At 36.3% G+C, this 13,284-nt stretch overlaps 1 protein-coding gene across 1 annotated transcript; it reads right to left on the bottom strand.

The window, feature by feature from the left end:
- Window positions 1-2,242: 2,242 nt before the first annotated feature.
- Window positions 2,243-8,393, bottom strand: LOC116015982 (protein GAMETE EXPRESSED 2). Its single transcript, XM_031256148.1, has 17 exons — window positions 8,063-8,393; window positions 7,354-7,695; window positions 6,822-7,148; window positions 6,341-6,547; window positions 6,169-6,254; window positions 5,953-6,088; window positions 5,203-5,511; window positions 4,904-5,028; window positions 4,527-4,744; window positions 4,170-4,400; window positions 3,780-4,009; window positions 3,365-3,606; window positions 3,059-3,218; window positions 2,732-2,901; window positions 2,556-2,653; window positions 2,410-2,486; window positions 2,243-2,265 (listed from the first exon to the last, which is right to left on the bottom strand). The coding sequence occupies exons 1-17, from the start codon at window positions 8,373-8,375 to the stop codon at window positions 2,243-2,245; spliced, it is 3,294 nt and encodes a 1,097-aa protein (XP_031112008.1). The 5' UTR covers window positions 8,376-8,393.
- Window positions 8,394-13,284: the final 4,891 nt, after the last annotated feature.

The raw sequence follows: 13,284 nt of genomic DNA, 5'->3' as shown, positions 1-13,284 counted from the left end.
GGCCTTCTTCCAACAATTGTATTTAATTGCTTGATTGTATGTTCTTGGTTCACTGATAGAGGTGATATCCATAGAAAAGAGTTTATGTGTATGTCCAAGACCATCATAAGATACCACCTTTGATAGGGAATGGGGTGAGGTTCTGCTTTTTATGGCTATGTGCCTATGTCACAGTAATAGTCTTGCAGTATGCTAGGTACATGGCGTTCTCTATTTGACCTTCAAGGTGGCACATCTATACTGTTCTCGCTCGTGTTGCCAACTTCATTATGCACAAGAATAGATGGAAGGCCCTCACCATGCACAGGGCTATCAGTGGCCAAAGGATCAATAGTCACTTGGAATGGACTGCCAACATCCACATGCTCAGCTAATCTCTCGGATGGACTGCCAACCTGCTCAACAGACTCCTGAAAACTAAATTCTTCACAATTAGATATAGGAATATTTGGTAATGAAGGACCCAAGGGTGAAGAATCTGGTTCAATCAAGTTATAATCCTTTTCAGCAAAAGGGAATTCTCTTTCATAGAATACTACATCACGGGAGATGAATGTTGACTTATCATGAACATCATACAACAAATACCCTTTGATGTTTGTAGGAACTCTAACAAATACACATTTTCTGCTGCGAGTTGCCATTTTGTGGCGCGATTGAGACAGTGTGTGAGGAGTAGAAACATCATTTAGGAGATGCATTTTATTCATAGGAAAATGTCTCAATCTTTGGTGCCAAGTTTCAGCACTACATGGCGTAGCAAGTCGCTTACAAGAATTAATGCAAATTTCTGGTTATTCACGTAGCAAGTATAGCCCATTCTCCTCTTTAGCAAAACTAATCATCTTCCTACCATTCCCCCGAAGAAAACATTGATTAGATGTAAAGGTTAGGATATAAGATGAGCTCTGTAGAAGTTTGCTAATTGATATGATGTTGAACTTAAAAGATGGAATGTGCAATGCATTTCTCAAGCAAATATCATCACCAAACTTTATATGCCCCACATGCTCAACACTAGCACATTTCCCATTAGGTAGATTACCTACTATTCCCTCAACCGCATGGTAATCATCAAATAAATCCAGTGAACAAACTATATGATCAGTGGCACCGGAATCCAATATCCACGCAGAAGAATGTAAAGAAATTGAATTAATATGAGTAATGGCGAAACACTTGCCTTCACCTTGAGGTTCTGCCTTGTTACCGCTACTTGTAATCTGTGGACTAGCTATGATGGCACTCAGATTCTCATTGTTATTCAGGAACAAAGGATTTCCGTTAACTTCAATGTTGCTCCTTTGCAGAGTCCTCTGTGGATTGATCGCTGAAGATGGACGCACTAGCGACTGATTAATCTGAGTTGTTGGATGAATCCTCCGGTTGGATTCGTCGGCGCCGAATACGGATTGACTGATGAGGAAGAAAGGACTGTCCAAATCTTCCATATATTATCCTTTTTGCTGCGAAACATAGTTTCTCTGTAGAACGATCGTAGATGATGTTTGTGCCGACAAACGAGTGATCGTCATTGTTGCTTGCCTTTCTTGACTCGATTCGCCGGAGATGGCGGCGTAGGAGCTACACCATGGAGGCTCTAATACCATGATGGTTTCTGGTGTTGTGAGTTAATGAGTGAGAGAATAGAGAGCATGCATTGAAGAGTAGTTGTGAACTGTTTTCCATAACCAGGAAAAGGAATATTACAGAGAAGATATAAAGGAAGAAGAAAGTGGCGGTGAATGTGGTTACAACAAACTTATTATGTAAAAGACAGTAACACCCCTTGGATTTGGACTTAGACTTTTCTCTCCTCACCAGCTTCTGCTTCTACTTTATTATTTTGATAGTAGCGTTTGCTGCACTTCTGCTTTATTATTTGATAAAAAATTTTCGATCACTCGAAAACTGTCGCACGCCAACGCTTGGGAGAACGACAATAGACAACAATATCAAACATCAAAATTTTCAAATACAGTTACTAGACACCGATGCTCCTCACATGGGCAATGACAACAACAAACCGTCGATAGAAAAGTCCATTTTTTTTCCGTATAGGCTCATATACCATGGTCCATGTAAGAAGGTGAATAAAATGTTTCCGAATTGTAATTAGACAAGATAAATGGATAATACACAGCTATATATATATATACACACATGCTATAAGAGTTCTAGAAAGAAAACAAAATAAATTCTTTCCTTAAGAAAGTCACAAATCCTTATAAATCTCTATAACTCAGCTATTCCAATCCATGCTACCTAATATATAATTAAACATTCCATAACAAAAATTATTGTAATATATTCATCCACTTGAACATATAATAGACATTGAACAATATATAGAAATAAAATGGATGAAACTTTAATCAATTAATTAATACATAAATAAAAGATAGATACAAGAAATGCCTACGCTTGAGAGATTAGGGAGATGAAGTGAGTGGGAAGATTCTCCCATTTCCGGCTTTTTCCGAGACCTGAACATTTACAGTATATGATGATATGATGATTACCGCATTACAACAAGAACCGGTTGAGAAATCTACCTTTGGCGGAAGTGGGAAGGCCAAGTTGTGAGCAAGAAGGAAGTAGAAGAGCAGCCAGTGAAGCGAGGAGCAACATTGTCAGATACATTCCTGCTTGCCTGCAAATACAAAATGGAGAAGCTAGGTTTAAGTAGTTCAGAACATCAACAAAACATGAAGAAGCCAAGATTACTCACACTATTGCATTCATGGGATTCCTGAATTGTTGCGAGTTCAATCTCTGGCGCTTTCTTCTTCTTCCTTCTTTCTTTAACGAGGGAAATCGCACACTTGCAGATGAAGAACAGAAGCAACACTCCAAGAGAAAACACAAAAATGAATTCCATAATAATTGCTGCCCCTAGAGCTGCTGTGCACAATATGAATTTTTTTTTTTTTTTTTTTTTTTTTTGCAAAAGGGTAAACAAACACATATGCCCAAGTTAAAGTAGTAGGAAATTCACAATGCCTTTGCATCCATAATGCTTTATATGTATATATATGCTAACTTTACTTTACTTTACCATTAGCCAGAAAAGCATTCATTGGTCTTCTTCTGACAATATTTACAGTGGCCTCTACATAAAGAGGCATTGACATCATCTCTGCACAATCAGGATAGCACCCATAGTTCCCCATATCATTTACAGTCACAGTCAAAACAGCACAATTATTTTCTCCTCCCTGAATTCTCATTAACAAAACCAGAAAAGAAAATTAGTTCATTAGGAAATACATAACTAACTATCCACTGAATAGTAAATAACTATTCAGGGAGCTGAGGGACTTTCTATTCCAATTGAAAGTTTCATAATATAATGCATACATACATGATGATAAACCAATTGCTCCATGATACTGTTGCAGTCGTCAAGTGTTCCACGAAATCTAATGCCTTTTGCTTTAACTGCAAAGTGTTTCGAGATGGTTACAAATGTCTGAACTGGCTGCCACTGATAACTACTCTTCAGCTTCAGTTCTGTAGTGCTAATAAGCTCAGCTGGAAGGTTTGTTGACAGCAATCCAGAGCTCACTTCCATGCTCAACATAACCACAAAGCGCGACTTATTTCCTACACATAATAATATCAGGCAAGGCAAATAGTTAAGTTATAAGTCTGAAAATGCATTATCTGATCTGATGAATTCTTAAATTATAAAGAAATTGTTAAGCAACCATTACCTAAATTTCATAATATAAAGTTCTCATCTAAATTCTGTGGATTTCTCATTTTCCTATTCATACCAGGAAAGTTCAGTAGATCTGGATCTCCAATGAAGGCTTCAAACATGTTTTTTTGCATATCAAAAATTACTTCTTCTTCAACTCTTTGATCCAAGAAAACGTATGAAGGGACATTTATGAATGGAGGATCATTGATTGGCTCCACAAATATCGGGATATCTAAATCATTCTTTCCATTTCTGTTAATAGTAGAAACTCTTATGGTATCAATCCCATTGAAGTTTCCATTCCTAATTCCAAGGAAACAAACAAGTTAGCAAAGCATGTTACTAGAGAATAGAGATGAATAAGAAAAAAGCTTTCCTAATTTCTCAAAAAATATATATACACATCAAATCCTACTAGTAACATGAAGCTAGAAAAATGACTAGTGTTCTAAGTTCAAAATACCCATAATACTGAATTGATTGAATGGCAAAATTGACTACTTCCAAACTTCCTGATAAAGTTAACTCTTTAGCCTTCCCTTCATCTTTGTTCATAGAAGAAGATACAATCTGGTTAGGCTGCCAAAATTGCATTAGCATAGGACAAAGGAGGACTGTCCCAGATTTTGCACTGAGAGTAATGCTGATGTTCTCAGTTGAATCTGAATATATGATCTCAATCCCAGCAAAGCCACTGAAAACAAAAATAACAGAAAATTAAAAATTATCTCAAGATATTCATGTCCCAGGCCAGATCTTGACCTCTTGTTACAAAGATTTGTTAAGCATTTTTCTCATATCTTCAAGAGTAACTTTTTACCCAAATCTTGGACTAATTATATCTTCAGTGGCTTGGAGCTGACTTGGGTAAGAAACAAATTGAGGGGGGATGCTGAGGATTGATATATTAACACTTCCAGAAGCAAGGTTGCCATTTGCATCAGATATTGTGTACGAGAATGAATCGTTCCCGGTAAATCCTTTATAAGGAGTATATCTAAAGAGATGCCCATACTGTAGAAGTGAACCATGACTAGGCTGCCACCAAATAGTTTATTTGCAGACAAAACAAAACAAAAACATTCAGTGTAATGAATAAACTCGAGCAATTGGCAAACAAGAAGCAGTCAGTACTTTATGCAATGCAATATTTGAATGCAGTAGATCAGATGACTAGAACTGACAGCTTCACATCACCTTTGAAAATCCATAAATTGTTGCATTATCACTGGCAAAGTAGTCATTTTCCAGAGCATCAAAAGCAATTGATTCATCCTCCCACAAACAGACTACATCATTATATACTATAGGAAAATATTCACCTATAGTCGGGGGAAAGTTAGCAAGGGGGAATATACATAAGAAATGTTAATTAAAGCACTAGTGGAAAAGATAGGATCCAATATGGAATACTCCTGCCCGCATCATTAATACAAAATGCACTAAGCATCACACTTGCATGGAAAGAAACTTACTGATGTAAGTTTAAAACTTACTAGTGTACACAGCCACACCAAAGGGGCATGGAAAGAAACGGTTCCCATCAAATGAGGCACATATCTCATAGGTTCCAGTATCCATGGCCAGATAGCTACCAGTATATGAACCGTCCTTATTGTCAACAAACATCCACGTCAAAAAACCTGATCTATTGACCGAAGCAATCTCTAGTTTTAACTTAGACTGTTGTAAGAGGATTGGGTTTGTATATGAATCAACGAGCTGTACAATGATATTGTTCTTCAACAGCTTTGATACCTTGGGAGTGAATTTCACAACCCCTGAGAGAGATGCATTAACCCTGCCTGCATCCAATCAATGCAATCATAGTATTTTTATAAATGTATCCTGAAACTTGAACTTCTCTAAACAAAGGGTGGATACTGTTGAAATTAAGGGATTGAAAGGCCTGGTGGGTGGAGAATAACAACCACTCACCAGTTAGGCGGAAGCAAAATATGTGAGAAACCCAAAGAAGAATAGAATAGAAAGAATATATTATAATGAAATATTACAATAGGTTGTCTCTATACCTCTATATATAATAAACTATATACTAAACCAACCCTAATAGGAATAGGAAACTAAGCCCACTCCTACGAGGAGTTTCCTAATATTCAATAACGGTTTCCTAATATTCAACATATACCAATGTATATATGTATCTTTTATTACTTCACCTGTTCTCCGTTTTGTTTAGCAAGTGAAATATATTATGAATGCACACTACGTATTTCATATCATACCTGGACTTACTACTTTTCTAAAAGGGTGACCAGAATTCAAAGGGATATTTCCACAAAATATCCAGATTTGATATATTCCACTCCTTTCAGGTGTATAACTGACATCAAAGACACTGAAGCTCATGCTTCCAGAGGACTGCATCCGAAATTAAATGTGAATAACATCCAATATGTGGCATACATACTACAAGAAAAACTGTTAATGCAGTTCCTTACATTTATATGCTTGTCAACTGGAGGAGTAAATGCTATTTCCGTTTCATGGGCTTCAGTAAGATTGAGTTTTCCGGCAGAAAAGCTACCTGTGCAAGATAGGGGCATCTCTATATTAGTGAAATCTCAAGGTACTTATATACTGGATACAATGCACAACTGCTCATTATTGTACCATTGACCATCCTTATTGGATGTATGCTTGGCTGCAAAGGCTGGGGATCCACTTCATGTAAAATTTGCACTTGAAGCACTTCTAACTCAATTAGAGATGGATATTCAAAAGCATCTTTCAAATAAATGGAAAACCTTGCAACTTCACCAGCTACAGAATGATTGAGACCAGTCCCGTTAACAATGCTGCTCATTCCATTGCAATAACCTAACAGACAAATTTTAGACTTTTCTTTAAAATCTATCAATTGAGACAATACATAGTATGAGGAAACCCCAGAATTAATTAGGCATACACTAAAATCAACCTAATGATTGAAAGTAATAAATAGAAAGTGGCATAAAATTGAAAAGAAAAAATGACCATTGATTAATATGCTTTGCGGTACGCAATAGAAAATGAAAAATCACTATCAATTCAATATGTTTTCAATAAAAACGATGAAAGTATAAGTTGCTGAAAATATAACACGAGTTAGCACCTATGTAGACTGTAAATTGATATGGCATGTTGGAGATGTGGTTGTTCAGCTCCTTATCAAATATCACAAGCATAAAGTTCCCTGGTTCCACTAGGCTGAAAGAAAACAACTGTATACCCACACCGGCCTCTGTGAACCGCAGATCAGTAACAGGCATTATCAAATTTGTCCCGCATTCAATGATTTCAGCATCAAATGCATAAAACCCTGGAACATGATTTCCATATTGATCATGCTGGTGAATGAAACCCTCCATCAGTGAAAATAGTTGGAAATATTGTGTTTCAATATTCCAATGAACTACACAACTGGAGACATCCAGTGCCCCTGCAAGAAAATACTATAAATGCAAACAACCAATCAAAAAAAGACAAGCTCCTAAACTAAAGGATTACAATGCTTTTCAAAAGAAACAAAATTAGAAATACTCATATTTCATGCTAGGAAATATGAAGCAAAAGCATGCAGATATAATATTTAAGCTAACAAAGAAGATTACACATAATTTTGGTGATCAAAGCCATGAAATCACCTGGGAACACTTTGAATGGCAGTGGAGAGCCCTTCAGTGTCTGGTTATTTAATTCTATGTGAAGTATGAGACTTCCAGCTGTAGCTACCATAAATTCCAAGCCTAGAAAGCCAAACTTGTTCCATCCTTTATTCGTGACTTTGAGAAAACTTGCAATGGAACCATTCGCACTAGTTGCAGACAAGTTGAAATTATAAGAATTCAATGTGTTATCATCGGCTGAAGAGATATTATTTCCAAATGCATCTTTAGGGAGTATAACAACCTCAGCTTTTGTTCCAGCTACAAAATCACTCTCTCCTTCCAACCATGACACAATCCCAGCAGCTGGATAAAAAGGCCCTTCATATAGTAGCAAAGTTCATTAACAAATTGCTCATTACTAAAAAGCATTGACATTAAAGGAAAAAATTCGAAAAATGGAAAGCAGATTATCTCAATAACTTTGCAATGTTTGGCTTAAGTGATAGAAAACACCATAAATTCAAATTAGATCACAACAACTCAATTAAGCAAAGAAACAAGCACTCTGCAAGCAGAATGGAATAGCTAGAGCTTAGATTCATTGCCCATCTCGTGTAAAAGACAAATTTGAGTTATAATACTAACATATACATCTGAACAGAGAATCAAGAAGTAGAAATTTCAAAGATTGATAAAAGCACACTTAACAGTTACTATCAATCTAATGTATATGAGAAATCGAAACCTGAGGTGGTTCGAAAATGCAGGGACGAATCAAAGACATTGAAATGGTCATCCGTAATAAGCACATTGAACAATCCAGCCATGATGGGTATGAAAGAAATGGCCCAGGAGTTAACATCAGTACCAAACAGTGAAGAAACCCCAGAAATGTAGGAGCTATTTCCCGTCTTATCATTGGCAGTGATGTTTGGATTAAAAGGGTATTTGTATTTGCCGGCCTCAAAGCTCCCGAGCACTATAACCTTTATGGTGGCCACTTCCCCAGCCACAAAAGTGCCATCGTTATTCAACCAAGCAAATGCAAATTTGGGCATGTTAGATTTTTCTGCAAGAGAGAGAGGGAGGAAAAGAGAGGCTGCGAAAATTGGAATGAGGAGACTGCGGGGAAACAGGATTTGGATCGCCATTTTAGAGAGATGTTGATTGAGATTAAGCACAGATTTTTATCTTCAAGTCTGGTTTTGAAGAGTAAGCGCCGAGCGGGAGAAGTTTGAAAAGAAACCAAACGGTTACCAGCAGTTCCCGGGTTATTTGGGGACAACGTGCGCCTAGGAGAAGAAATGAAATGAAATGCTAGAGCTGAGGGGCACCTGAGTTGGTTACGTAGATGAAGTTAAAAAAAAAAAATATCAGTCTTGCCAGTCAACAGTGTGTGAATAACCTTTCAAAGTAAGAGAACTTATTCTGTGCAGTAAATAAGGTTTAGCATCAAAAAACACAGTAGTTTACATAGAGTGAAAACGTAACTAGATAGCGACCGGCGCCAAGTTCCATAACACAGTTACAGAAAATGTAACTAGATAGCGACCGGCGAATTCCTATAAAAAACCAAGCCCAAAAAAGATGTACCCTTCAAATACCGTGAAATCCATTTAACGGCATTCCAATGTTCCTTACCAAGGTTATGCATATATCAGCTCACAACACTTATAGCTTAAGCCAGATCAAGTCTAGTGCATATCATGGCATACATAAGACTTCCAACAGCACGAAACCTTTTTCATATAAGCCACATCAGCTTCTGACTTAGGGCAGAGTTCAGAAGATAGCTTAAAATGTGCACCAAATGGTGTAGACACAGGTTTACAATTTGACATATTAAATCGATCAAGCACCTTATCAACATGCTTTTTCTGGGATAGATAAAGTTTTCCGGCTTAACGATCCCTGTATCTCCATGCCAAGAATCTTCTTTGCTGCACCAAGGTCTTTCATCTCAAACTCATTGCTTAGTTGAGACTTCAACTTATTAACAAGAGACATGTCAGGAGAAGCAATGAGCATATCATCAACATAAAGTAATAGATAGATGAAAGATGCATTAGAAAATTCTTTAAAATAGACACACCTGTCATATTGGCTTCTTGAGAATCCTTGCCCTAACATAAAACATCAAACCGCTTATATCATTGCCTCGGAGCTTGCTTCAACCCATCGAGTGATTTCTTCAGACGACAGACACAATGTTCCTTTCCAGGAACTTCATACCCCTCAGGTTGATACATGTAAAGTTCTTCATCAAGTTCTCCATGTAAGAATGTAGTCTTTACATCATGTTGCTCCAACTCCAAATCAAACTAACAGAGCAACAAAAGCAAGTAATACACGTATAGAGGTATGAAGAACAACTGGAAAAAAATCTCATTAAAGTCTAGCTCCCAAGTCTCATTCTTGTGAAGACTTTCAATCTCCTCTTGCATAGCAATCAACCACTTGGACGAGTTGGCACAGGAAATAGCATCAGAATAGCAAGACAGGTCACCATCAACCTCCTATGCAACTGAAAGAACATAAGCAACCAAGTGGATTTCATAATCAGCAACATACCTAGCAAGTTTTGTAATTGTCCTCCTAGGTCGATCTTGAGCAATAGAATACTCTCGTTGTGGCTCGACGAGAGGTGCGGTACTAGTAGATGCATCATCTACAGTATTACCATTGACAATAGTAATACTCATTAGGCCTCAATTCGAAGTCCACCTTCTCTCCAGTACTCTGCTTATCACCTGTACTAGGTATAATAGAATTTTTTTTTCAGAAGAAAGTAATGCGTTTTCATCAAAAGTGATATCTCGACTCAAAATAATTTTTTGAGAATCAGGAAACCATAAACGATACCCTTTTGACTCAAAAGCATAACCAAGAAAAATGCATTTGATAGCTCTCGGGTTTGATTTACTTGTATTAGAATGAGCATATGCAGGACATCCAACATGCAGTAGAAACAACTTCAGCACAAAAATCACGCCGTTTCTATAACCCAACACCAGAGATTATACAACGAGCTCTCTTCAATAGAGTCATGTTCATACGTTCTATAACACCATTTTGCTGGGGTTTACCAGGCAAAGTCTTGTGCCTGGAAATTCCATTGATTGCACAGAACTCATTGAAATCTGACGCGCAGAACTCTAGTCCATTTGTCCTAAACTTTTTGACATTTTTTCCTTGTCTGAGTTTCAACAAGTATTTTCCATTATTTGAAAGTAGAAAATGCTTGATTTTTGTGTTGTAAGAAATAAACTCAAACCTTACAAGAAATATCACCAATAATATACATAAAATATCTACAGCCTCCTAGAGATTGGACCTTAGTCGGTCCCCATAAATCAAAATGAATATATTCCAATACATCTTTGGTACGATGTGTAGCAATAGAGAAACTAACCCTCTTTTGTTTCCCAAAAACACAATGCACAAAATTGTAATTTTCCCGTACTTGGATTTCCCAAGAGGCCTTGCTTGCTTAGGATATGCATGTCTTTCTCATTCATATGCCCCGACGCATATGTCATAGTTGAGTGAGATATGCATCGTCCACCAATGATGAGACTGTTGCTGAACCTGTCACAGTACTGCCATGCAACACATACAAGCTTCCCGAACGAGAAGCTTTCATGAGAACAAGAGAGCCTTTTATCATCCTTAGAACTCCACCTTCAACTATGTACTTACACCCCAGAGATTCCAAGGTGCCCAAAGATATCAGGTTCCGTTTTAAGTCAGGAATATACCGAACATTGGTAAGAGTCCTGACAACGTTATCATGAGTCCGGATCTGGACACTTCCGATTTCACTAACCTTGCATTGGGTATTGTTACCCATCAAGACAATTCCACTATCAACTGGAAGACAATTCCACTATCAACTGGTTCAAGAGAAATGAACTAGTCTCTATGAGGACACATGTGGAATGTACAACCAGAATCCAAAATCCAGTTAGTTTCGCTCGGTTTGTTACAAGAACTAACAGATAACAAAACTTCACCCTCTGAATCACTAACAACAACACTTGCTTCTACGGATTTCTTTTCTCTCTCTTGTTTATTTTTCAACTTGAAGCATTCAGACACATCATGTCCATGCTTCTTACAGTATTTGCAGGATTTGTTGGAATTACGTCCTTTGGACTTAGATCTAGAATTTTTACTAGTATTCCCAGTATCAAGTGAACGACCCCTAATAGTCAAACCTTCACCTTTGTCCTTAGATTTAATTTCTAAGTCAAATTTTTCTTTGGACAATAGGTTTGACTTGACATCATTAAAAGTAAGGGTTTCCCTTTTGGGTCACACTTGTGTGAGACCGTCTTACGGATTTTTATTCGTGCGACGGATCGGGTCGGGTCAAAACAACATGCAAATGTCATACTTATATGTGCAAATGTTATACTTATATACTCAAATATAATACTAATCAAGAATACAATTTTTGTTACATATAAGAGAAAAAGTAATACATTTTTCATAATAAGTAATGTTGACAAGTACCCCTTACTTATAAGGGAAAATATAATACTTTTGAGGAAAAATGTAATACTTTTGAATCGAAATACAAAAGTATTGTATTTTCCCTTAAAAGTATTACATTTACCCTTATAAGTAATAAAAATTTTATTCATGATTAGTATTACATTTGAGCATATAAGTATGACATTTGTGCGTATGAGTATTACATTTGCATCTTGACCCGACCCGTCTCACGGTAAGACGGTCTCACACAAGTTTTTGCCTTCCCTTTTACCATATAACATAATTTCTTTAAAATGCCAATATGATTTAGGTAGAGAAATTAGTAACAAAACAGCCTGATCCTCATCATCAATCTTAATATCAATATTCTCCAAATTCAATGAAATTGAATTAAATTCATCTAAGTGAGAATTGATAGAAGTGCCTTCCTCCATATGGATTGTGCACAACATCTCCTTCAAGCGTAACGTATTTGCTAGATTTTTGGTCATATAAAGCGAGTCCAGCTTGGACCATAAATCTGACGTAGTCTTCTCACTTACTACTTCACGTAGAATTGTTTTAGACAGGCACAATTGAATGGTTGAACATGCCTTGTCATCCAGATCTTCCCATTGATCATCTGTCATTGTAGCCGATTTCTTGCCGGCTAGTGCTCGCTTCAAACTGTTCTGGGTTAGAACGGCTTCCATCTGAACCTTCCAAATAGAAAAGCTAAGGGGTTGTTTAGTAACTTGGAAAAATGGAGGATTTTCCAAAAAAAAATGAAGAATTGAAGAAGTGGAAAAAGAAAAATGAGAGATGTTATTTACTAAATCTATTCTTCCAAAGTGTAATTCCATCTCATTTCTCCATATTTCTTAAGGAATTTGGAGAGAGCCAAATTTGAGTTCTCTATTTGGAGGAATGGGAAAAAAGCGGGTGAATAGTACTACTTATGTTGAGGTCCCTGGTTTGACTCTTGCTATGCGCCACTTCTTCAGTTTTTTATAATTCTTACTATATTATTAATGTTTCGCTTTAGATTTTTTTTAAATAATTTTTACTATTATTATTATTATTATTATTAAATTTCTATTTCAGTGAAGCTAGATTTTTAATTCTTATTATTACTACTAGTATTAATGTTATTATTAATAATAATATTATTATTAAATTATTATTATTATAATTATTACTACTATTATTTTTATTGTTATTATTATTATTATTAAATTCTTATTATTGGCCACCCACAGTCCTTCGACTTTCAAATTGTTACCATCCTTAGTCTAAAGTTAATCACCCATGATCCTTAAACTATCAAATATTATTATTATTATTATTATTATTGACCACCTACGGTCCTTCGACTTTCAAATTGTTATCATCCATAGTCCAAAGTTAATCACTCATGATCCTTGAACTATCAAATATTATTATTATTATTATTATTATTATTATTATTATTATTATTATTATTATTATTAT

The sequence above is a fragment of the Ipomoea triloba genome, chromosome 4 (genome assembly GCF_003576645.1).
Source record: "Ipomoea triloba cultivar NCNSP0323 chromosome 4, ASM357664v1".
Lineage (NCBI taxonomy): Eukaryota > Viridiplantae > Streptophyta > Magnoliopsida > Solanales > Convolvulaceae > Ipomoea > Ipomoea triloba.
The sequence above is the reverse complement of the archived record's forward strand: the minus strand, read 5'-3'. Positions and strand labels throughout refer to the sequence as shown.

Excerpts from the sequence above, each read along its gene's own strand:
- LOC116015982 (XM_031256148.1), bottom strand. The coding sequence starts at position 8,375 with ATGCCCAAATTTGCATTTGCTTGGTTGAATAACGATGGCACTTTTGTG. Across the intron at positions 4,010-4,169 it reads CAATCAATTCAGTATTATGG|GAATGGAAACTTCAATGGGA; the intron begins GTATTTTGAACT and ends CCTTGGAATTAG. Across the intron at positions 2,487-2,555 it reads CCTTCCCACTTCCGCCAAAG|GTCTCGGAAAAAGCCGGAAA; the intron begins GTAGATTTCTCA and ends GTAAATGTTCAG.